A 26,428-nucleotide genomic window follows, 5' to 3' on the forward strand; every position below is an offset into this window, starting at 1 on the left:
TTACTAAATGTTATTCTGAATGGAGACTCTGCATGTTTTGCCTCCAATATTTCTTTTACACAGGAACATCATTTGTGGCACACCACACCCTTCTTCAGTTTCCTTTTAAATAGCCATTTACGTATGTGTCAATAACTACCCCTTGCAAATGAGACAATGGTTTGAAGGTTTACAAACTACAGTTTGGATTAACCACTACGACATTTTTGAGAATGGAGTTCTTTAAGACATAGAAAGCAGTTTTGTTGTCTCCTCTCCCAGTACAGAATCTCACTTTTGAAATGTTGAACTATTCCCTTACAGGTCGAATCATGGATCAACTGGTGGGTTGCTAGTTCAAACCCCCATTCCACCCTTCGTTGCATCCTTGGACAAAGTATTTCACTTGCCTTGCCTGCTGTTGGCGATCAGAGATTCCAGGGGTGCCAATAGTATGACAGCCTTGCTTCTGTTAACCTGCCCCGGGGCATCTACTGCTATAATGTAGCTTACTGTTATCAATTTGTGGATGACTGAATGAAATGGTAAGCATTTTGAACTTGCTAGTGCAGACCATTTAATATGTATGTTTTGGTACTGTGAGAAAAGAAAATCAGGAGAGAATGGGGAGAACATGGCAACTCCAGATATAAAACCAGACCTGGAGTTTACACCTAGCTCTGGATTAGAGACAAAAAAATAATTAAGTTATTGTCTTTAATTACTGCTTTGCTTCTTATGTAAATAGTCATCATCTTAATAACCATTTTCCAGAAACTGATAAAGATTTTTTTGTAAATTTGTTCTCAGTGGTTGCAGAGAGAGAAAAGGTACTAACAAATGATAGGTTACTTGAACTCGTAAACGTTACGCCTAATCAGCAGCAAGTTATTTTACTCAGAAGAACCTTTATGCTACACAATGATATGTCAGAAAAGTGATGAACAGGAATTTTCAAATTCTTGCCAAGGGTTCTCAACTGAGTTTAGGTCTGGACTTTGAGCAGGTCATTTTAGCGAAAGATTCAAAAGAGAGACTTCCACTGCTCAGTTTGTATGTTGTCCTGACGAAAGATGAACTTATGAACCAGTCTCACATCATTTGAAGTATGTTACAGATTTTCATAAATGATTTAGCTGAATTTAGCACCTTGTGGCTCCAAGCTCTAACCAGACTCCCTGTCATGACTTAAGAAAAGCACAGGCTGATGCTCCAACACTATGTTTTATTTGTGAATGACTTCACGTCTACTACACTGTCAACAAATTACATTTGTTGTGAATTAGCCCAGTGCAAATAAACCAAATTAAACTGAAAGGAATCAAATTATATTCTACTTTGTGTTGGTCTGTCAGCTAAAATTACAATAAGACATTTTTTGCCGTAATGGTCCAAATAAAAAAAAGTTAATGAGTATGAATACTTATCAAGGTAGTTATATGCCCTGTTACTTGATGTTGTTACTTGATTTCACACTCACTTTAAAAAGTAAAAAAAAAAAATAACGGTGTTTCCATTTCAAGGGTAGGAACGAGTTCATTGTGCTTTTTCACACACTGACTAAAACTTGACATCTAAAAACACAGTTATCTGTACCTGATGAATTATTCCACTATTCAAGTAACAGCAATTCTCACTTGCAGTACAATCAGACATTTTAAAAAAATAGTTTTTTTCAAATTCACTTTGTTGCTCTGCTTCAACCATGGAAAATCCTATAATGGAGAGAATATAATAGAACAATATGCTTAATGGGAATGAATGAATGAATGAATGAATGAATGAATGAATGAATGAATGAATGAATGAATGAGCATTGCATACAGCTAATTTGCAACCATTCGAGGCGCCAACTGAGTTTTTTTTTTCAGCAGATGTCAAACATTTAAGATACTGAATCCTTCCATTGGGAGTACAGTGTTTATACATGTGTGTGTAAGCTCCTGATTGGTCGATTAGCCTTCTCTACTATAGCTGATGTACAGTTTTGTACACAGCGATGCTCAAGAGGCACTTTAAAGAGAGCCAACTGAGCAACTCCTCATGGTTAGAAGCATTATTTGTAGTGGTCCCTTGAGTGGTTTAAAGGACCTCTTCATACACTCCTTGGATATATTTATACAGCAGATACATCTGTGTGTCATTAAGTCAGATGGTTTCCCTACAGAGAGAGGTCTTTGGGGAATTGTTGTCTTCAAAGGGAGGTGTTTTTTTTTTCAGAGACAGATCATGCAGAGCATTATAATAGTGGTTCAATTAGGAGCCATCATAGTACTTAAGTGGCAGCAGAGTTGGAAAATGAAAAATCTGATTCAGTCAAACAATTTTCACTGTCAGCCCTTATCAGCTAACAGACCAATTAATCAACACAAACACACGGCGGAAGGAAATTCTCATCAGGAAGTCATCAGTTGTCGTCAGCGATTTCATGCCACTGTATTAGACATCACAGGTAGCACCAAACAGCAAGTTCATTCAGTTTATTCAGCCTCCTGTCAGTGAGGTCCCAGTGTTTTTGTTGAAAATAATGTACATTTGTCTCCCTCTACAGGCCAGCTCATCATATTGCATACAAATGAGAGAGCTGCATTGAAGCTGCTCTGTACCTGAAACATTTTTTCTCTCCCCCATGCAAATAAAACATGGCAGTCCTACACGTAGCTGAAAAATTAGCTTAATTAAAGTTCCAGACACGCACTGAAATATATAAATATGGGGAGCAAAGTCCCAATTCACTCTGCTTGAGCTTTAAGGTTTTTTTTGTTGTTGTTTTTTTTATACATTTTGGAATTTGTGCAATAGACCAGGAGAAAGCAGTGAAACATGAAGCGATATTAATCATACTTCTTTTTTCATCTTTTTATTTTTTATTTTGCACTGCACAAAATAATGTACATGAGCATGGAATTCAAGTTAAATAAAAAAATCCCATTTCCCCTGCATGGGAAAATGGGAATGTGAAAATGGAAATAAAAAGACACTGTGTAAACAATAACAGAATATTGGCAGTTGGCTGTTTTTATGTTGCATGTGTTGAGATTTTCTGTCAAGGGCTACCTTGGAATGTTCTCTTACAGCAAGAAGAATCCCGGGTCAGATCCTTTCTGCATAAAGTATGCGTGCTCACCATGTGCATGTGTGGAGGTTTTAAGATGTATCAGTTTGTTTACACAATCCAAGAACATAACTTCTCAGGCAAAAACATCAGGGAAGAAAAATGACAATGAAATTCATAGCCGTTAGAGGGCAGCACAATCTCCATACGCGCCTCGCCCGGAGTTCTCTTTGGTGTGCTGTTGCGCGCGATGCTTTTAATGCTCCTCGTAAATTAGAACTTTAAAATCGGAAAACGCCTAACCAAACACCCCAACAACGCGAAATGAAATTCAGTTGCTGAATTTAAGAGAAATATTTATTGTTAAATTCCTAATTGTGATTCAAAATTATGGAAATATTTGAAAAAGTACTCGGCATTAGCTCCCTGTTTAAGTCGCCATAAATTGTTGTGTAAAGAATGGCAAAAAACAAACAAACAAAAACCCCCAGAAATGTTAGCCTATTATTTATAACTTATTATTATAGGCTAGAAAAAAATAACATTTAGATGTAGAAATCTATGTTTTGGCCTCACCAAAGTCCAGGGAGAACGTCAGCGTTTCAAAAATACGTCTCAGGATAACACACACACCTTGAACGCAGCACCAGTGTACCTCATGCTACCAACACATTGCTCGGCTTGTTGCTAGTTTGTCCACAGCATGTAAAGACAGCGTGGCAACATGTCGGAATAAGGACAGATCAACAGTTTAATTAATTGTGCGAAAGGTTGTGTAGCAATAGCTATCAAAATGGTGAAGGAACAATTCAGAGAAACAGATGTGGCGAAGAAAATGTGAGTGTGGCTGCTAGCCTGTTAGCTCAGTCAGATAGCCGCAGTTAGTTGAAGTGTTGCAGTAATTGCCAGTATATTTAAAAGATCAAAGAACAATTTAGGCGTATTGTGTCTTGACTAACGTATCTGATAATTAGTAGTGATTACAATAATTTAATGCCATTGTATTTATGTTGACGAGGCAACTCTTGAGTGTCTTTGCAGGGATGTTGTATCTTTGTGCAACATTAATCGTTATATTCGCTTTTTGTTAATTTTATCATCTAATTTCTCGATAAGACTGCTCAGGATTTCCGTTATGAATGTTGCTCATCAAGAGCTGTTAATGCGTTTGGATCGTTCTTTTTCAGCTGAATGAGAAGCAACAGTCAGTAATGAGTTTTAATGACAATAAATATGTTTGAAGTTATTGTGGATTTTCTGTAACCCACAGAGGGCTTATTTTGTAGGTACAGGCTCAAATATTGACAAACAACACCACTTATATTTGATTAAAGGTGTATAAGCAAGAATTCACACACTTTTTAGCTTCTGATGTAATTCTCGGTAAATAATCACCCACTCTTTCCACCAGAAATGGAAAGCAAATATTTGAAATGGTTAGTTCTTTTTACGGTCATTGTCCCAATTTTATTGAAGTTTGAGCTGTCTTACCTGTGGAGCTCAGAATAAGTTGAATGACTTGGAGGCAGATGTTCATCTTTATCATGGTAGAAAATCTGACCCTCAGAGACTTCTCTACAGTCCAGAATTAATATGACGTTGATATTATTGAATGTAGCAACTATTCGGCTGAATAGTTCACTCTGAAATGTGTATATTTCAAACTTTATCTGGACTCTTTGTGCTTTTTTTTACAGAAGCCACATCTGCTTTGGGATGAAATCTGCAGAACAGATGCGAAAGCAGGCCCACATCCAGGTGGTCAGTAAAAATCTGTACAGTCAAGATAACAAACGCACTCCTTTGCCTTATGGAGTGTTGGACCACCGAATGGTATGGAGCATAATGCTGTCATTTGTTTTTTTAATTAATCGTTTTACTCTATGTCAAGATAAATATAAGTATAAATTACTACATTTATTAAATCCAGTTATGCTCACAAAAACTGCTTAGGTTAGGTTGTACATATGTATAAAAGTGCTTCAGCAGCCAAGGTTTATGTACTTTATACAGTATATGCAGTCTGTAAAGGTTGGGAAATTTCTGAATAATAATAGGAAAGAAAGTTATAGGATAGAAAAATTATTATTTCCTTCCTCTTCATGTCCTTGTACATATGAAGAGTACCAGTCCTTCTTTACTTTTGTCCTCCCTATTTCCTCCACTCCTTACTTCCATATTAATGGTTTCCTTCAGAATATGCCGTAAGACTAAATACTTTCATCTGTATAGGCATGCAAATGAAAAAAAATAAAGCTTAGAAAATGGAAATGAAGCTATATATTTAAGAATAACATTTTACAAGATTTTCCACATTAATATTGTTTGCTAATTTTTCATGAGAAATGTAATATTTCCTGTAGGGAACCAGTGAGAAAGACAGACCTTGTCTGACATGTGGGAAAAATCTGGCCGATTGTTTAGGACATTATGGCTACCTGGATTTGGAGCTGCCCTGCTTTCATGTTGGCTACTTCAAAGCAATCATTGGGATTTTGCAGGTGAGAAATTGTGATTTTTTTTTTTTTATTTAAAAAGGAACATCTGATCATCAGCATGATCAGTGAAAGCGATTAATCCTGCCTTGAAATATTGTTTAATTTCTCTGTATGTCCTGTAGATGTCCCTAGAGTGTCACAATCAGAACAAGATGATAAATGTAGTTCTAAATAATTTTTCCTTCTCCTAAATGTATCCATACAACTTAAATGTTTTGTGTTTTTAAAATATTTGAACATCAGAATCTGTAATCCTGTCTTTCCTTATTGAGGTATTTTTGTGACTGATTCCAAGCATAATTCAATGTTCAAATGTAATTCAATGTTCTGTGTGCAGATGATTTGCAAGACATGTTCGAGTATAATGCTGACCAAAGAGGACAAACAGCAGTTCATGGATTACTTGAAACGGCCAAACCTGGCCTACCTGCAGAAACGAGGGCTGAAGAAGAAGATCTCTGATAAATGCCGCAAAAGGACAATTTGCTTGAACTGTGGCGCTTTCAATGGGTCTGTGAAAAAGTGCGGCTTGCTTAAGATCATCCATGAGAAGTATAAAACAACCAAAAAGGTGGTGGAGCCCTTCGTGTCTGATTTTCTGCAGTCCTTTGATATTGCCATTGAGCACAACAAATTAATGGAACCTTTATTGCCAAGGGCACAGGTAAGGTTCAAAATAGTTCAAATAAATAGAAATACATAGATACATGTATACTAAACAGTGTTAGCGTTTATTTCCCTCCATTGGAGACTGGTTCACTTTGACTCTCATTCATTTTTACAGGAAAATTTGAACCCTCTAGTTGTTCTCAATCTGTTTCGGAGAATTCCTGCAGAAGACATCCCTCTACTGTTGATGAATCCAGAGGCGGGGAAACCTGCAGATCTCATTATCACCCGTCTGCTTGTGCCGCCTCTCTGCATCCGACCGTCAGTGGTCAGCGATCTGAAGTCGGGTACCAATGAGGACGATTTGACCATGAAGCTGACGGAGATAATCTTCCTTAATGATGTCATCAAAAAAGTTGGTATTAGTCAGTGAAACTGTCATTAACTGAAATATAGTTCCTTGCAAATGCATCTATACTTGTTGACATTCTGTCACAGTCCTAATTAATCCAGCAAACTTTGAAGTATTTTAATTTTAATTTATGCAGTAATAAAAATCCAAAATTGTATACCAAAAAGGAAAAGACAAAACAAAAACATGTCTTCCTTCACTTACACCCCCTCAGGTCTCTGAAAGAAGAATAATAGAACTTTCTGATGTTAACATGACACAGAAATCGATCAGTTTATAATATGTTATAGAACAGAAATCTGTTTGTCTTGTTTTTTTAGCAGGTAACTCTATACTCTTGAGTGAAGACTGTAAATAATTATTTAAATTATGAAGACTGATTTTAAATGGATCACCTATTAGGTCTGATGAGAATAGTCTTGGAATATAAATTACATTTCAGTCAATAGAAGTGTTTTTACCTCCAGGGGTTTGTTGATGAGACTTGGATCTTACTCCTGCATAATTAGGTCACTAGTCTGCATTTGTCAAATGAGTTGCTCTGCAAGCTTTAACTGCCATTATCTTCTGTAGAGAGTCTCTGATTCCTGTATCTAAAAACATTACACTTCTACATATCATGTTAATGTAGTATGTTTTATTTCCCCTTGGAACAGTCTACTTTATAATGCGCTTTGCCTTTAGCATCGAATGACTGGAGCAAAAACCCAGATGATAATGGAGGATTGGGACTTCCTGCAGCTTCAGTGTGCCCTTTACATCAACAGTGAACTTTCTGGCATTCCTCTCAACATGGCACCTAAAAAGTGGACCAGAGGCTTTGTGCAAAGACTAAAGGGCAAACAAGGTACAGTTAATGGAGAAAGGATTCTCTCTTTTAGTCAAATTCTTCCTTCTCGTAACGTCTAAAGTTGGTCTTTCAAAACAAATGTTTGGCATTTTCTGTTTGTTAAGTAAGCAAATAATCATCCATCCACCCTCATGTCTTTTTTCCTGCCTTCTTTTCTTCCTACCTTTTTTTTCATTCCTACTTTCCTTTTTACTTTTTTGAGTGACAATATTGAGTCCGAATCATACTTACTGAGACATTTTGAGGATGGGCAGCAGTTCAATAACAAATAAAGATTATCTCAAATCTTTGCACAATTTGTACTGTTTTGGCACTTTTTTGGTATTAAACTTTTAGATAATTTATTTTAATTTGACTAATTTTACTTTATTGATTCAGGTCGATTCAGAGGAAACCTCTCAGGAAAAAGAGTGGACTTTTCTGGAAGAACTGTCATTTCCCCTGATCCAAACCTAAGGATTGATGAGGTTGCTGTCCCTGTTCACGTGGCTAAAATCCTGACATATCCAGAGAAGGTAAGGTGTTCTTTATAAGTTTATGAAATTCATTACACAGCCTATAGTCAGTCAGAGTCTAAGTTGAAGTTTCTGCCTTTGACTCTATCTCAAGGTAAACAAAGCCAATCTGGAACTAATGAGGAAGCTTGTTCGCAACGGCCCAGACATTCACCCCGGAGCCAACTTTATCCAGACTCGTCACACACAGATAAAAAGGTAAATTTAGTTGCTTCTTCTTCAGATTAAAAGCAGCATGTATAAAGCTTATCTCAAAGCAAACATCTGTATCTTCATCAGATTTTTGAAATATGGGAACCGTGAAAAGATAGCTCAGGAGCTGAGGATTGGTGACGTGGTGGAAAGACATCTGATTGATGGAGACATTGTCCTCTTCAATCGACAGCCTTCTTTGCACAAACTCAGTATTATGGCTCACATCGTAAGTTGGGTTTTTGACAAAAAATACTTTAAGCTCTTCAAACATTAGGTTAGTTGTAAAAAGGCATTTAACCTTACAAACTGGTATTTTTCATAAGGATTAGAATTGTTTTAGGACCAAATTTAATTGAACTTTAGTCCAGTTTACTCTTCAAATGATTGAAGATTGATGGCAATGCCATTTTAAAAGGTTATTCTACTCAGGGAGGTCTAGATTGTGTTGATTCAGAGGTTTAGTGGGAAAGAACAACTCCAGGAGTTGAGAATGGATCTGTTGCAGTAGCATTGCAGTTCCAGGGAAGAGACGCTATATTTAGGACTGATTGTTACAAGGACCAGTGGATCTAATGGAAACCATGTTTGTGAGGGCTATTCGTTATTTGTAAAGACTTTTTAAGTATTAAAAATCATTAACTCAAATGTCAGCTTTTGACTGCCTACATTACAAAGTTAACCTGCTACTGCATGTTACCTCCTTTGCAATTATGATGTGCAATCATTTTTTTATGGCAATACACCCACCAATTAACTATTATCTTTCATTTTGAAATTTTCTGCTGTGATCAGAAGTCACAGCTGAAACATTTTTTTTTTGCGTATATGAACAACAGGCAGAAAAGAATATAAGCAAATGAATGCTCAGGCATTTTACATCACCCACCTCAATAATAATTTTCTATGATGCACTAATGAGGCATGAAGTCTACAAAGAGCAATGGCTGATTGGAGGAACATAAGTAATTATGGTTATTGTGTGAATTCAAGTGATGTCTTTTGTCTCCTGTTGGTGATTTAATGTTGAAAAGTCAAAGAGTAAAATAATTATTTTATTTCTATCGCTCATGAATCATTTCTTTCTCAACCTCGCAGGCTAAAGTCAAACCACACAGGACATTTCGGTTTAATGAGTGTGTGTGCACGCCGTACAATGCCGACTTTGATGGAGATGAAATGAATCTCCACCTGCCTCAGACTGAAGAAGCCAAAGCTGAAGCCCTGGTCCTGATGGGGGTTTGTGTCATCACATTAGTCAAGTAGAACAGCAACCTACACAAGTATTGGCACCCAAAGTAAAAATGTGTAAAAAAAACCTTAAAAAAAACAAAAAAACATTTTTTTTCCTTTTTCAAAACGTACTTAAATATAATGTTTTTGATCTCGTGCTAATGAACTGATCAAAAAGGCAAAGCCCCAGCCTTTTTTATTTTTATGTTCTAAGTTTTTATGTCTTTTGAACTCTGCAGATGTTTGCCTCAATAAGTGTTTGGGTTACAATATCTATGGTGCCATGCATTCAGACTTGACTTGCCAATATTATTTTTGACCAGTTGGACAGTGTTTTAACTGTTTTATGTTTCCACACCTAGTTTGAGATCTTAGTGAGATGCTAATGCGTACACTAGGGGGGATACTCCCTTTCTCTAAGTGGAAAAGGAAAAGCTGGAGGCAAATAATGGCAAATTCTATAGTCATTGTCATATTCAACAATAATATTAAACCTAATGTGTTCCTTATTTCATTCCTTAATTCACTCATGAATGAAGTTGCTCTCATGACTGAAGTAAAATCTACTTTTATTTACGTTTTCTTGTCAGGACTTTACAGTATTTCCAACAGTTATTTGTCTTGTCTTCTAGACTAAAGCTAACCTTGTTACACCAAGAAATGGCGAACCTCTGATTGCTGCTATTCAGGACTTCCTGACAGGTGTGTGCAGAGATGTGTTGTAGGCATTTATAGATGACAGTGTTTGTTTTTTTCCTAATATGACGCTTCAAAATATGTAACTTGGAATGAAAGAATTCAAGTTTTCATCAACAAATGTTAGAAATTCTCAGTTTTCCTAATGTTTAAAAATACATGTTTATGTTGTTTAAAGTGTAAATTTTTTGCTTGTCAAGTGAGCAGTGAAGCAGTTTTGACAAGTAGCTATTTTTTATCGACACTAATTTACTAACATATTTTATCTTCTAAGGTGCGTACTTGTTGACGCTGAAGGACACCTTTTTTGATAGATCGAAAGCCTGCCAGATTGTTGCATCAATACTTGTGGGAAAAGATGAAAAAATCAGGATCTCTCTCCCTCGCCCTGCTATAATAAAGGTACTGCAACCAGTGTCTCTTGTCACACAAGCCTGCTTTCCTTATGCCGCTAATATGCTGTTGTGTTTCTATCAGCCAATTGCTTTGTGGACAGGTAAACAGATCTTCAGTGTCATTTTGAAGCCGAGTAAGGATTGTCCTGTCAATGCAAACTTGCGGACCAAAGGCAAACAGTACTGCGGTAAAGGAGAGGATCTCTGTCACAACGACTCGTGTGAGTTTCACATTAAAAGTTTGGTTTTTACTTTCTTGATTAGATTGTTACGTTTTATTCACAGAATGTGCCAATACTTTGATTTTATGTGATTAGCCATCCGAAAGTAGCTTATCATTGGATCATGGGAGAAAAATGATACACAATATTCATTTGGAAAAGTATAGTGAGAAATCAGAAACAGTTCCAAAGACTTTTTTTCCAGCCAAAATATCTAATTTCACAAAATGCTCTTTCTTAAGGAAAATGTTTGTTTTTTTTCACACTATTCATTGAGTGATTATCTCTCATATTTTGTTGCTAAAACATCATCAGCTCTCCTGAGGCAAACATCACACTGTTCAATTGACCTTGTCTGTGTTTCTCTTCTGGATCTAATGGCTTCATCTCTGAACCTGTGTTTTTTGTCGCACACCTTCAGTTGTGGTGATTCACAACAGTGAGCTGATGTGTGGAAGCATGGATAAGGGGACTCTGGGGTCCGGCTCAAAGAACAACATTTTCTACATCTTGTTAAGAGACTGGGGACAGCTGGAGGCTGCCAACGCCATGTCCCGCCTGGCAAGACTCGCTCCGGTCTATCTCTGTAGGTGGTCCACAGTGTTTGCCTAAAATTTGCTCACTAAAACTTTGCAAATGTTTAGTGTACACCAAAATATATAACGTAAAAATGTCTAAAAACAAACAAAAATCTCTAATCTACAGCAATTTCTCTCAAATAGTTAGGCTAGTTTTTTGGGAGCTTTCTGTAAAAAAAAGATTTTTTTAGAATGTTGATATTTAGACATTTAGTAATTTGAAACCTTTGAACAAAAGGGTGTGTAGATTGAAACAATAGTTTAATAAACTGTTTTTAGGGGGTGTGGGTGACTTACCCTCCACAAGTAGGGTAAGCCATAAAGGGTCATTGCAAAACAAAATGCTTTAAGTAAGTGTTTTTAATGACAAGCTAGGCAGAAGGCAAAGTGTGGTTGAAAAGATACCAAGTAAGCTATTATGCATCCGTAACTCGCGTTTAAATTTGCAAGGTTTCCCCAAGAAAACCTGCTAAGGCCAGTGGTTGGGCGCTAAGGCAGTCATTCATCCAGGGACCCGTTGTGTTTTTGAGTTAAAAAATGTTTACATTTGACAAGATACTTGAAAATATCACTTGAATGTTGTTCATTCTCATTCAATTTTCAGCCAACAGAGGCTTCTCTATTGGAATCGGTGATGTGACTCCTGGGACGGGTTTGTTGAAAGCCAAACAAGACCTGCTGGATGACGGCTACAGGAAGTGTGATGAATACATCGAAGCTCTGCAGACAGGCAAGCTGCAGCAGCAGCCTGGGTGCTCAGCAGAGGAGACCCTGGAGGTGGGCTTATTACACCCAGACTCCTCCTCACTAACACTTTGACGGTGACTCATGAGAAATGTTGCTGAGTTTTCTGATTTCCAACAAAGCAAGACTTTCAAACTAGCCTCTGGCAGATATTTGAGTGATTATTATAAATGTTTAAAACGTCTTTTTACAGCAGCTGTGATCACATGCTGATCTGACTACAGGAATCGTTTAACAATTTTTAAAAATAGAAGCCTCTGATTAAGCATTTTTTTCAGTCTTATAACGACTGCTTATTCATCAAGTTAGTAGAACTTGCTCCACTAACAAAATGTAAAAGTTTTAACTTGCCTTTTTACCTTAACAACATATCAGTTTAATTAAAAATCATACAGAGCAACAATAAGCAAGGGCTTTACATCTTAGACATTAAATCAGTAAATGAACGTACATACTGCACTCTGATACAAATAGCTGAAAATGGCTTTGCTTGTATGTATAGGATGAAAAAGATTCTGTAATTCTGTGATGTTCACCAACATGTTTTGTTTTGCTTTTTCGATAGGCTCTCATCTTGAGAGAGCTTTCTGTGATCAGAGACCGAGCTGGAAGTGCCTGTCTGAGGGAGCTTGATAAGAGTAACAGCCCCCTCATTATGGCTCTTTGTGGTTCCAAAGGTAAGCTTGCCTGAAAAGTATTCTAGGATTACCCTTCTGTTCTTAATTGGTAGTTATCACAGAAAAGAAACACAAAAAAGGGTGAGCTTGATCAGTATGTCTTTTTAAGATTTCTAGGGGAAAAAATAGCAAAAGGAAAGTAGAAAGGCTTAAGATACAAGGAGAACAAAAAGTTTCAGGTGGTTTAGAAAAAGGCTTTTTTTTTTACAGATGCAACATCGAATAGCAGATTAAACCAGCTGATAATAATACAATATGCTGAATACAACTGTGTATTAATGTTTTAATCACTTTTTTAAAGCCATAATTTAGTTGTTATAAATACAGCTCTGACAAAAATGAAGACACCACTTACAATTGTTTTTCTGACATTAATTTTTATAGGTATATGTTTGAGTGAAATGAATATTTTCTGGCAACATTCACAAACATTCCAAACTTTACCTGGCAATGTCAGATGTTACTGTCTAATGCCCTGTTGTGCATTTTAAAATGCTACATTGGATGTAAGCTCTATAGAGAGTCTAAGATGGAACTCCTATACAACCCTCTGATGACTATATCTGTGCAGAACTGTAGTCATGTTATCAAAGAACGTGGGTCTATGTTAAGTAACTCAACTTTTTGTGTGCACATTCTTTTGCCAGAATTAGTAAGAGGTTAGTCAGGAGTCCTTGTCCTTACTTTGAAGGACTTGCAGCAATTATAGTTTAGTGTTAGTAGCACCCTTTGCCTTATTCCTGCCTTTCTTTCCCATGACTGTTACTTCATCCCATTATATCTAATTTAATTTTATAAGGTTGTAGGAATAGTTGTTGTTGCTGATTGAGTTAGCTGGTAAAAGATGTGCAGCATCTTTTAGGTAGTCCAGCAAGCTTTTAGACAGCATCAGGAAATTGTTTCTAAGTGATTACATCCGAAATTCAGATAAGTGACACCCTGACCTCAGTGCAATCTCCCTGTGACAGCTCAGTACAATTAGATAGTGATCTTGTTCTTTATTTTACAGAGGAGCCTTGATGTTTTAACACCACGAAAGAAGTGTTTACATTTTTACACAACAAAAGAGAAAATTCTTTCTGACAATCTGAAAGGATGTTTTAGGTTCCTGGGAAGAAAAGAAGTCTAATTACAGTTGCAGTTTCTTACAATTATAGGTCTAAAATTTGAGCAATATCAATGAAATATGTTTAGCTTCAGCTTTTTACTATGTATTTCTTTGTAAACGTTTCTGGAGACAAAATCCACATCAATATTTATGACCATTCTTTTATTTATATTGCGGCTTTCTTTTTCTTGCTTTAGGACTCGACAGTCACTGTGACAAAAGTTAGCTACAATGGATAGTAAATGTGAAACTTCTAGAACTGTTATTTCCTGCATTTAATATGTTTTTGTCTGCATGCTCTGTTTACTATCTGATCCTTTTCTTTTGCTTGCATTCAGGATCCTTCATCAATATCTCCCAGATGATTGCCTGTGTGGGTCAGCAGGCTATAAGTGGCTCTCGCGTCCCAGATGGTTTTGAAAACCGCTCCTTACCTCACTTTGAAAAACACTCAAAAGTAAGCTCTTTCATTCTCCTGTCTCTATTAATTTGTTGTTTATTCACCACTGTTAATACTGGGGTTGCAAACAACCCAGTAAGCAGAAGATTTATGTGATTTACGTCTTTATTCCTAACAAATTTTAGTTATAAAACCCTTCCACATGAGAAAAAAGAAATTAAACAACCCAATGGTCATGTAGATAAGTAAAATTGATAAAACAAAGAAGAAAAAACTAATTGCATCAGAAATAGCGTCACCAGTATAGCGTTAGACACAAAGGTAAACATTTTGTAAAAAGTCTTATTGACTTACTATGATGCTTATAAACTACACTGACTTGCCCCACATTCTATTGGTTTGTCCCCATTCATGTGTTGAAAGTGATTATAGATTGAACCGCAGGAGAAAATTGGATAAAATCCAGATAAGTGCAATGCTCTCATGAACATTTTTAGAACACTTGAAAGCTTGCTTAATGATTCGATAATAATTTCACCTCCAGCTGCCTGCTGCCAAGGGTTTTGTGGCCGACAGCTTCTATTCTGGTCTGACGCCCACTGAGTTCTTCTTTCACACCATGGCCGGTCGAGAGGGTCTGGTGGATACTGCTGTCAAAACGGCAGAGACCGGATACATGCAGGTAATGCCGATGGATCCATATGGTAACTGAAAACCGAATTAAACTGGGAAATTAGTAAATCTGTATGTCTGCAGAACATGGATCAGCTTGTCCTCAAACTGCAACTTCAATGCAAACAAACATTAAAGTGGCCAACAATTGCTGTTATATATTGACTGTCAGTCAATTGAGTGACTATTTCTATATATGGACCATTTTTCATGATTAAAACTTAGCAGTGACTCTAATGATATGCTAACCTGGATGATGCTTCTTTGTAACTTGGATGGACGTTTGGTTTGACAGAGGCGTCTCGTGAAGTCTCTTGAGGATTTGTGCTCTCAGTATGACCTGACGGTGCGCAGCTCCACGGGTGACATCATCCAATTTATTTATGGGGGCGATGGCCTGGATCCGGCTGCAATGGAAGGAAAAGATGAGCCGCTGGAGTTTAAGAGAGTTCTGGACAATATTAGGGTGAGCTAAGTCCAGAGTAAACAGTTTGTTAGTGATATGTTATCTTCTTTTTGTTCTCCTTGTCTTACCTGTCACACACCTTGGGGTAGACCACCAAAACACACTAAAAGTATTTGTTTAGCGTAAGGCCCTTAACAGATTCCAGTTGTTTCTGTTGCCACACAGTAATTTAGTAATTATTTTGAGCAATTTATTTTTTCCTTATGCAGACACTGACTTTTTAAAACGACAAAAAAATAATCTCAAATAACTTAGAGCTGACAAAAGTTTGACATCCTGGTTTTCCTTTTGATTATTAATTCAGTTAAACATTTACAGAAAGGAAAACTGTAAGCATATTTACCCGTGAAAGAATTTTTAAAAAGCAAATGAATGCCAATAATATAGTAATCTGTAATTTTAGTGTTTATTCAATGTGTGTAGTTTTTAAGGTAAATTAAAAAATGTTTCTGGGGTACTCAGCAAATTGCATCTTCATGCCTGAATCTCTGCTTCTTTTTTTTTTTTTTTTTTAACAGATATTCATACTGTTTTCTGTGTGAAAAAACATTTTACATCCAAATGTTGAGATGCGACTTCTTCAAATCAAAAAGTCATTAATCATACCAGAGTCTCTTAGTTTAATAAACAGACCCACTGTAAAGATAATTAGAAAAACAAAATCTATTTTCCAGGCAGTGGTTTGATCCAAAAAATTAATTGGGTAATCTAAACTAAACTGAGATTCAGTTTGATTTGGTCCAAACCTCTACCACTTTAGCTGCTTAAGGAAGGCTGTCCTTGTAATTTAATGTGTAATTGTTATAATCAAACTACCTTCTGTATTAAATCTTTATCTCTCACTCACCACTAATTTTCAGAATGAGTGTATTTATGAATATATTCTGAACTGGTCAAAGCTTTATTGGGCTTCTGTTCAGAAACTCAATTTTACACCCACCTAAAGGGATTTGGAGGATTTTCTTATTTGAGAATTGTGGTATATCATTTTTTCCCTCTTCCTGGACCTGAATTATTATAATGGGTCTGGGAGCATTAATTCATAAGATAAGTCATTAGATTAAGTCATAATTAATCATATGGATTGTAGAACAGTAGCGTTTATTTTACAACATTTACAGTAGCATTTACTTCCATTTTTGATGCAATTGATCATTTGGCTTTTAACAAGAAAAACATGGACTATCCCAGATTCTCTTGAGCAGCAAAATAATGCAGATAAAAGATATTTGAATGGAAATAGGCTCTCGTTTTCAGTGAACAGTGGATAGTGGCTGGGCTCATTTCAAAAGGCAGATCCACTTTCCATTTACAAAGCCTTGATAGCAACACTCTTAACTGGGAATGCAGATAGCTGCATTAAGTCTATAATAATCGCTGTGAAGTTATTCAGAAATGTTAAAAAAATGACAGTCATTTAGTCTGTTAAACACTAATGTAATGCGGTAAATGATGGAGCATCCATGTGAACCATTCATTCGAAGGATTTCGGTCTCTCTGCCAGTGACTACTGATTGTGCAAATGATTGCTTCTGATGCTCTGTTCTCTCTAGGCAGTCTATACTTGCCCAAATGAACCTGCCCTCAGTCAGAATGAGCTCGTCCTCACCGCTGATAACATCATGAAAAAGGCAGACTTTTTGTGCTGCAGAGACAGCTTCTTGGAGGTAAGAATTGTCCAAGAATATCACTATTGTAATCTATTTTTTTATTTTATTTGCCTTGGAAAAGACATGCTTTAGCATTTTGCACAATTAATTGTTGACCAGTTTACAAATTTTAAAGTTGTTGGTTTATTTAACCAACAAATGTGCTAACTGTTGTATCTTTCAGACGGTTTTTGTTCTGTCAAATGATTGATTGTGTTGTTGCCCTTCAATTTGTGCAATGACCTCTTTCAAAATCATAAACATTTTGACATTTTTAATAACAAGTGGAACCGTTTAGGAGCACATTCTTCAAAATGTCAGCTGACTGACATTTTATGGCTTATTGATTGAATTCACATGTAGCCTGAATGAAGAATTTTGTTCTTTTAGATATAAAACCAACATTTTCAGATGTTCAGACAAGTTGCAATCACCAAATTGAAAAACTCTTGCTTTGACTTTGACAGGTCTGCAGTGTGAAAGAACTTGAGTGTTTTTTACTCGGATAACTCTACTGAACCTGAGACCAAAGCACATTCAGCTGCTTTAACAAAGTCACAAAAACAATGTGAGCTAGAAATTGGATAAATGTTGCCTACCCGCAATTACATCTTGGGTGGGAGGAGTATACTTTTTCCACCAGAAGCAGACAGACCTTTCTTCTACAAACTCCAGTGTTATAGTCTTACAAGCCAGGAAAACCTGAAAAGAGTTTATGTAATTCATTTTGGCTAAAGTTAGTTTACTTTCCAAAGCTAAAGATCAGTAAGCTACTTTGACATTCACTGTGACATCTATTACCAAGTATTCATAAGTAAGAAATGTCAGGAAGCCTAATGAAAATACCAAAAGTATTTGTTGTTCTGTTTTTTTAATATATAATTAGAAAGAGCTTCAAAATTTGTATTTGATGGAAAGCAGGGACTGAATCTGTTCACTCCACCAAATGGCGAGAAGGTCTTTTATAGTTTCTTTGACTTTTATAGTTTTGTGACTGTTTCTGCCTCCCTGTACTTTCATCACTGTTGTTTCTGATCTTACTGTTTTTGATCTCCTGTTTTTATGCCTTTTTAGGGATGTTTCTAATTATTTAGAACTCTCACTATGTTATCTATCATCTAAAACCAGGATAAAAATAAATCTCTTAATTGACCTGTGACTCGAGTTACATTTACATTTTGATTTCAGTCAACTACTATGACCTTGGTGTTTTTTGGGAAAACAAAAGATGTTTGGAAATTGGTTTGACCTTGCTGTTAATGTTCTGTATTGTAACCAAATTGTTTTATAGGGCATTGTTAGTTTGCTTATGCTGCACTTTTTTTTGGAAATGTAAAAATTAGTCAAGTTTTTCTGGTTTATTAAGCATATATACCGTATACTTATTTGTATCAGGAGAAGGTTTTCACTTCTACAATGTACCGCTTGAACTTCTCAACATTTTTTTTACATACAAGCACAAATTTCAATGTACTTTCTGGGGTTAAATATCATTGAAAAGAACAGAGTGGTTAGTTGTAAAGTAGAAATACAAAGAAGTATTGACTTGCCTGTAAAACACGTTGCCGGTTGTAATATCAAACTTTCACCCCTATTATGAAGGAATTAACAGAGACTGGTGCAGAGAAGTACCTGGAGGTACTGTGACCAAGCATGTTGGATCGTTGTACTAAATCCAGAATGGTGTGCCAGCAAGATTTGTGTCTTGAATATATTTAATAAGAATGTGACTATTAAAATGACTTGTCATTTAGACTGACTGAAATATCTGAAATCTATCCTTATTGCTTAGATTTTTCAGTGAGGTTGTGTAAAGTGTTGAATTCATTTCTAACAGGCTTACTGCAGTGTCTAACCTTTGCATGACAATGAAACATGTTGCATATCAAACAAACAGGCAGTCATCTCAGTCAAAAGAAGGTTCATAGATGGCCTTTTGATTTTGTCTCATTCTTTTCTTTCAGGAGATAAAGAAATTTATAAAGACCATGTCAGAGAGAATCAAGAAGACCAGAGACAAGTATGGCATCAATGATAACGGAACCACTGAGGTATTGACAGTTTAAGAAAATTTAATGTGCTCATGGTTGGATTAGATCTAATATTTCTTATAAATCTGTCTTTAAACAATTTATTCCCTGTAGCCCAAGGTTCTGTACCAGTTGGACCGAATTACCCCAACCCAGCTAGAGAAGTTTTTAGGAACCTGCAGAGACAAGTATATGAGGTACAAAAACTCATGATGGGATTAATGAGAGACAATGACACCCGAAGTGTTGCTTATGCACAGGGTGCTCAGCAGTTTGACGGCTTCATTCCCTCATTAGCGAGCCGGTCGCCTCATATTATACAGAGCGGGCTTGGAATATGGGAATCACCTACCGGGATAAATCCATTCTCCTCTCTCTTCTCTGGGCCTTTTTCCCTTCGCAAAGAAACTTTCCAAAGACATCTGAACTGTTTCTTACTCATTTTTCTGCTTGTGGGCTCGATTTTGGCGCGTAAGACGTAATCGAGAGAATCCGGTTAGAGGTTATTCAAAATGAAAGATCTTCCAAACTCAAATAATACATAAAACAGGAATATATTTCTTGAACAGTCCGGTGAAAATAGCAATAGAAATTATTTTTATCAGTTTGTATTATTTTTCCGTGATGACACACGTCACTAGTTCTAACGAAGAATTTTATGCTTCCTATTTTGCTTTCTTTGCTGAGAGTCTGATTACTACTTTTATTTCTTGGTAAAGAGCTCAAATGGAGCCAGGTTCAGCAGTTGGAGCTCTCTGTGCCCAGAGCATTGGAGAGCCAGGCACTCAAATGACACTGAAAACCTTTCACTTTGCTGGTGTGGCGTCGATGAATATCACTCTGGGGGTGCCTCGCATCAAAGAAATTATTAATGCTTCCAAGAATATAAGGTAAGTAATTACAGTGAAAATTCAATCTCTTCTGTGTTGTTTTAGCAGAGAAAGTTTTTAAAAGGTGGCGCTTTTCTTTGAAATGGTGCATCTTTGGAAATGGCTGTAATTTATGGCTGCCAGATGGAGCAAGATTTTAGTTACAACTACAGTTCAAGTGGCTAGAGGTGTGTGCTTCAAAGAGTCATCCTAACCTGTTGAAAAGTTCCTCAAGTCTACAGTTTTAGCAAATGATTCGGTAAAATTAGCTATTCAATATTGTTCTGCATCAGAGCAGTAAATGGGCCCCTAGTTTGTTTTGAATAAGCAACTGACAGTTCTCTTCTCACCATCAACATGCAGCACCCCTATAATCACAGCTCACTTGGATGTGGAAGACGACGCAGACTTTGCCCGGCTGGTGAAGGGGAGAATTGAGAAAACGCTTCTGGGAGAGGTAATCTTTCTTACTTTTCTAAACGGGAGCAATTGTGCTGTAGAAATATTACCAATGCATCACCAGTGCACAAAAAAGTGTCACAATGTGAAACATGAACAATTTCAGGTGGCAAACTGAATTAAATACACGTGTACTTCTCGACAGATTTCAGAGTACATTGAAGAGGTTTTCCTCCCAGATGACTGCTTCATCCTGGTGAAGCTGTCACTAGAGAGAATAAGGCTGCTGCGGTTGGAGGTACAGCTCGTTTCTCCTATTTCTATCCCACTTCATTTGTGAAACGAATCCCATCTTCTGCAGCAGTGCTCAATAATTCATATTTCACTTTCAGTTACAATGAGTACTGCTGTGCATAAATATTTGCTGACAGGGTCTTCATTTTCTTTTTGTCACATTGTAATGTTTGAGATGTTCTAAGAAATGTTATGAGCAAATACAAAGAGCAGTGAAAAACTGTTAATTGATTGGAATTAACTTATATTAGAATAAGTTTTATATTTTACTTATTAAAATAAGATCAGAACATCTATACAAGAACAGTTATAATAGAAGATGTAAAAAATAAATATAACACAGAGAAAAATGTTAAATAAAGTTTAAATAGATGAGGTTTGTGTCCATAGATTTAAGGCTTAGGAATATAGTTCCAGTATGTGGGCCCTCGTGGCTACAGCTTAGAAAGTTCTGAAAATCAAAACTGGGATCTTCAACTGGGCTCAAGTGAGTCGGAGCCAGTGTAACTGGAAAAACCTGTGTCCTGAATCACTGTTGGGAGAAAATGGAAATAAGTCTGTACAGAATAATTAAATAGAAATATATTTAATTTGTAAATACTAAATTACTTTAATATTTGGATTTAGATTAACTTCTCACATTTGAATGAAATTTAGACTGAAAAATTATTGGTTTTGGGAAAACTAAATTTTAAAAAGCAGTAGCTCTGTTGGTCCTTTGGTTTCTTGTAACTGCTCTGCTATCAGTAATCTAGGAGCAAATATACTTTTTTAGGCAGGTTTTAAATTAATTAAAGAGGTCACTATGATAGTTCAGTCAATCATTTAGGATTAATTAGCAAAATTAACCAAGCATCACGTTTAAAGGCTGATGCTTGTTATTATTAGCTTTAGTTTGGACTACAGCATCTTCCTATGCTCTGTGTTGGACACACACCGTCGCTCCTGCTTGTCTGCTAACAGGAAACAGGCAAACTGAGGACATTACCCACAAGTTGTGCATTCTGCACTGGTAACTTGTATGTTTTTAGGATTCACTTTAATTTTGTTTTTTAAATGTTTTATTGGTCAGGCACCTCCTTATGTAATAGAACTTTTATAAGCTATTTTTTTTAAGTTAAAGAAAAAGGCAATTAAAGAATAACCCACACTCATACTGTCATTTTTTCCTGTCCTGGTTTAGTTACGAGTTAATATCAATTATCTTTTTTTCCTCTTGTCATTATAATTAATATGTTCAATAATAAAAACATTGCATTGATCTGTTGAAAATATTAAGAGATCATTTGCAAGTGGCATTATAAAGGAAGTTCTTTACAGACGATAATATATTTTTAGTGACTTCAAGTAGACAAACTCTTCATTGATTTTACAGTTCAGTTTGTTCATCTGTGAAATCTTTTTGTTTCACAGCTCTGTCTTAACATGTTTTACGCTCATTGCTCTGAGAAAACTTCAGACTTTTGTCATGCCTGATTGCCTGCAGCTCATTTAGCAGAGATGTTTTTCCACCAGGTGAATGCAGAAACAGTGCGGTACTCAATATGCATGTCGAAGCTGCGAGTGAAGCCCAGCGACATCGCCGTGCACGGTGAGGCGGTGGTCTGCGTGTCGCCACGGGAGAACAACAAAAGCTCCATGTACTATGTTCTCCAGTCGTTAAAAGAAGAACTTCCAAAGGTAAAAACAGCTGAATATGAATAAACAAAACTAACTTTTTTAGGTCCTTTAATATTCACCTTTCTATAAGCCCAGCCTTTCTGGTGAAGCTCCTGAGGAAGCTGGGACTGTCTCCTGTCTGTGTATGTTTATTTACTTTAAGATAGTTTTGAAAAGCATTTGAAGTAACAAGAAGAGTCAATGTTCCTTGTAAAACTTTTTTCCTACCATAGTTTTTCCTTCCATCAAACTTTCCTTTAATGAATATTTTACTGTCACTATGTCAACAGTAAAAAGGGTCACTAACCTTTTTACTGTGTTTTGAATCTATGAGTTTACATAGATCAAAAAATGCACATCAATTTTGCATTTTATTAATGCATCATTGTGGCCGGCAGCTAATAACACATAATTTTCAAATTATATTCATTTCAAAATTTCTAATTGTATTTATAGTTACAAATTACATATTTTGAGTATTACATTAGGCAAATATAAATGACTTTTTAAAAATATCCATCTACTGAAAACAACTTTTAGTATTTCACATTTGAGATTTTCTAGCAGTTGAAGGAAATAAAGCGTTATAGTTAACTTTGATTAAGGTAAAATTGAACTCAAGAGTCATTAGTTACAAATAAATCCAAGTCTTGCTTCGTGTCCCCTTATAGGTGGTGGTTCAGGGGATACCTGAAGTTGCCCGAGCAGTCATTCACATCGATGAACAAAGTGGAAAGAACAAATACAAACTCCTGGTTGAAGGCGACAACATGAGAGCTGTCATGGCCACGCATGGTGTCAACGGGAGCCGGACCACCTCAAACAACACATATGAGGTACGTGTGACGAGGGGATTCATGTTGAAATTGTTTCAGCAGTCATTCTGCATATATTACGCAGTTTAAATTGCTGAAAATTACTGTTTAGTACTGCAATTAATTAAATGACTATTTGTTTTTGTCTTTTTCTATCAGTACAGATTTTTGTGCTCTATTATGCATCTTTGAAATTGTTCTGATCGATTATTTCAGTCTCATTCACAGCTTTTGAAAAGCAGAGAAAAAGTTGTACTAAATGAATCTTATACTCTGTTTGACCTGGTTAAAAATGCTGTCATGAAAAACTATTAGAGCCTTGCAACAACTACTATTGTTTCCAACATTTAGTCAATCACACAACATTTCAATATTAACACAGTAATAAACTCACTGAATAATACTGATGGTCTTAAGCTATATTTTTCACCTTTACTGGTTGCTGTAACTTGAAGTTGCATTCACATCAACTTCTTTGGAAAAACTTCCCTTCACTTAAAAACAACTCTCCAAGCAAAAAACTTTGTAAAAGTGAGATGTAATGCGAGTATTGAACCTCTTTATCAATTTGTGTGATATTGAATAATAAAGCTTCATGTGTTTTTAGGTGAATTGTTGGATTATTGCCAATTTCTAAAACTAATCAACACACACAGCAAAGGAGGCAGGTCTGCAAGTATTCCTCCTGGGGCAAAATGCAGATGTACATGCCAACATTCATTGACAACAGTATTTTTGCTGAGTAGCTGCAGGATCTAATAAATAAATTAAAATTGTGAGTTGTAAAAGCACAAAGCATTATTGGGTATCTAAATTATCTCATAATATTCTATTTCAGCTTGTTTTGATTCTGCCATAATTTTAATTTTCTAATTTTCTTCAATTAATGTTGTGATATCATTCCCCAATTATAGTGAAGACTGGTATTTATTTTATATTTATCTAATTTGATGGCATTTCCATCTGCCTTTTTAAGGCCGGTTCACTTTCTATTTATGCTCCCTTCTGCCTGACATCAAAAGGCTTGTCCATGACCTGAGCTTTCTGTTTGTGATTTCTGTTTGTGATTTAAAGACAATAATAGTCCACAGGGAGCTGAAAAAACAAACAAACAAAAGAGTAATGCTTACTGCTGTGCTCAGTATTAAACCGTGTCTGTGCAGTTTGGTGGCCAATTATTTAGTTATAGTTTTCTGGAGGATTCTGATCTGTTTCTGTTTCACCTAAATGCAACCTCTGCCGAGTGTTTTGAGCAGTCAGATATTATTGGTGGGTTGGTGTTGGTGGTTTCTAAGCTACAGGGAACAGAATTGGTTTTAAAATAAACTAAATGACAAATGATTGTGCTTTGATGTTTCATCTAGGTTGAAAGGACTTTGGGTATTGAGGCTGCAAGATCCACCATCATTAATGAGATCCAGTACACCATGGTGAACCACGGCATGAGCATTGATCGCCGTCACGTCATGCTTCTGGCAGATCTCATGTCCTACAAGGTGCTTAGAAAACATGGGACCTGATATTATGTGCCCTATGAAGGCATTAGGTTGCCCTGGATTTTATGTTTGTGTATCAGATAAAAGGGAGTTGAATATAAACACACTTCACACTTTTCAGATCTTTGTTTTCAATTCCGTCCACTTCACAATTGTCCTGCTTGTATCCATCTATGACATAAAATCCTACGTATCTAGTTATAGTCGATGTGTCTTATTATGTGTTTCACTTAACATCTTTCTCTTTCTGCATGATGTTGTATGAAAGGGGGAAATCCTGGGAATCACCAGGTTTGGACTCGCCAAAATGAAGGAGAGTGTTCTCATGCTGGCTTCATTTGAGAAAACAGCCGACCACCTCTTTGATGCCGCCTACTTCGGTCAAAAAGACTCCGTCTGCGGTAAAACTTTTGTTGTTCATTTGGCCTGTTTTCTGTTATTTATCCAGGTATTAAAAGATTCCCATGTTCTCATTGCAGGTGTGTCTGAGTGCATCATTATGGGAATTCCAATGAATATCGGAACAGGATTGTTTAAACTCCTACACAAGGCTGACAAGGATCCCACTCCCGTCACCAGGCCGCTCCTCTTTGACAACGCAGACTTTCATATACCTTTGTTCACGTAGCAACAACAAAAGAATCAGCATGAATGTTTGAAGCTTAGGTATTCATACCTTCTCCAGAGAGACCATATGAATACCTTACCACAAGTGCCTGTTGTGAGTTTGATTTCTTTTTTCTTTTTTTTTTAAGGATTTGACAAAGAATAATATTGTCTTTTTTTAGGCATCAGGTTATCGCCTGATGTCATGACTGTATGACTGCTGCTTTTCAAACCTGTCAGCAAGTGATAAATGGTAATTTTTTTATTTTTAATTTTGATCTACAAAACAAATAGAAAAGCAGTTTTTCCCTTTTTCTGCCAAACGATGTTTCTTCTATTACATAACCTAATGTTCTCAGAGTGTGGAGACAAACCTCTGAATTATTGATGGTAGAAATGCATTGGAAAGACGGAGTAGCAGTTTGAGATGTTACCTCTCTAATCATGAAGACACAAAGAGTTGTATTTAAGTTCAGTTTTCTCTGTTTAAATTCATAAATTTCACTGCAGCTTTTATTTGACTGTTTATTTAGTCTCAAGCTATTGAGAAGTGTGTATATGTATAGAGAAAAGTACAACAATAGTCATAATAAATATAAGATTCTAAAATTAAAGATGAAAAAATGGTTTTCTCTTTATTGTGGGTGCAAACTCTTTCATAATTAAGGATTTGTTTTAGTAATGTGGCCAAAAAACATGTCAATTAAAAAGATAAGTTGCTAATTGGACTGAGAGATGAACAAGAAATCAATAAATCATAATGACTGAATCCATCACTCTAAAGCCCAGTTCACACTACACGATTTTGGAAAAGTCGTCCGATTCTGAAAACGTGAGAGACCATAAGTCCGCAAACTAAAGTTACGCTTTGTCCATGTTTGTTTGTTTACTCTAAATTCAGGTGTGGCAGCGCAGAATTTTAATTTGAAGGGATTTCGTATCTGGAATTAGAACATCTTCGAGTCACACTCTACGATCGAACCCGTTACACCTAGGATTTTAAATCGGCTAGTGTGTGGTCCTTTTTTCCCCCAACCGACCGCGAAAGCTTAACGTATTCCAGCTCCTTTTATTGAAACTTATTGTATTGTTTAAAATTGTATTATGACTGCAGAATAAAATCAAATGCGCCATTTCAACCAAAGATTGGAATGCGCTTCTCAACCCGATGTACTCTGTGCAATACCCCCACCCCGCCCCACAGGGCCGGGGCGGATGTGCGCATGCGCGGGGCCGGGGCGGATGTGCGCATGCGCGGGGCCGAAATGGATGTGCGCATGCGCGGGGCCGAAACGGATGTGCGCATGCGCG

The 26,428-nt window shown here is 36.4% G+C and overlaps 1 protein-coding gene across 2 annotated transcripts; it reads left to right on the top strand.

Moving 5' to 3' along the window:
• Positions 1–3,686: 3,686 nt before the first annotated feature.
• Positions 3,687–25,751, top strand: polr3a (polymerase (RNA) III (DNA directed) polypeptide A). Of its 2 annotated transcripts, XM_055043089.1 has the most exons (31): positions 3,687–3,871; positions 4,732–4,867; positions 5,398–5,535; positions 5,870–6,196; positions 6,317–6,556; positions 7,238–7,400; positions 7,782–7,918; positions 8,013–8,116; positions 8,198–8,339; positions 9,209–9,349; positions 9,976–10,045; positions 10,314–10,441; positions 10,517–10,655; positions 11,077–11,241; positions 11,838–12,010; positions 12,543–12,654; positions 14,101–14,219; positions 14,707–14,844; positions 15,130–15,300; positions 16,854–16,967; positions 18,552–18,587; positions 18,914–19,000; positions 19,094–19,176; positions 19,699–19,869; positions 20,212–20,305; positions 20,453–20,545; positions 22,057–22,221; positions 22,872–23,036; positions 24,380–24,511; positions 24,780–24,912; positions 24,991–25,751. In XM_055043089.1, exons 1-31 carry the CDS (start codon positions 3,828–3,830, stop codon positions 25,137–25,139), a joined length of 4,209 nt encoding a protein of 1,402 aa, XP_054899064.1. In that variant the 5' UTR covers positions 3,687–3,827; the 3' UTR covers positions 25,140–25,751. The 2 variants fall into 2 exon arrangements, with proteins under 2 accessions (XP_054899064.1, XP_054899065.1); XM_055043090.1 differs by lacking the exon at positions 18,552–18,587.
• Positions 25,752–26,428: the final 677 nt, after the last annotated feature.

Source organism: Poeciliopsis prolifica, unplaced genomic scaffold (assembly GCF_027474105.1).
Source record: "Poeciliopsis prolifica strain line A6 unplaced genomic scaffold, Auburn_PproV2 SCAFFOLD018, whole genome shotgun sequence".
NCBI lineage: Eukaryota > Metazoa > Chordata > Actinopteri > Cyprinodontiformes > Poeciliidae > Poeciliopsis > Poeciliopsis prolifica.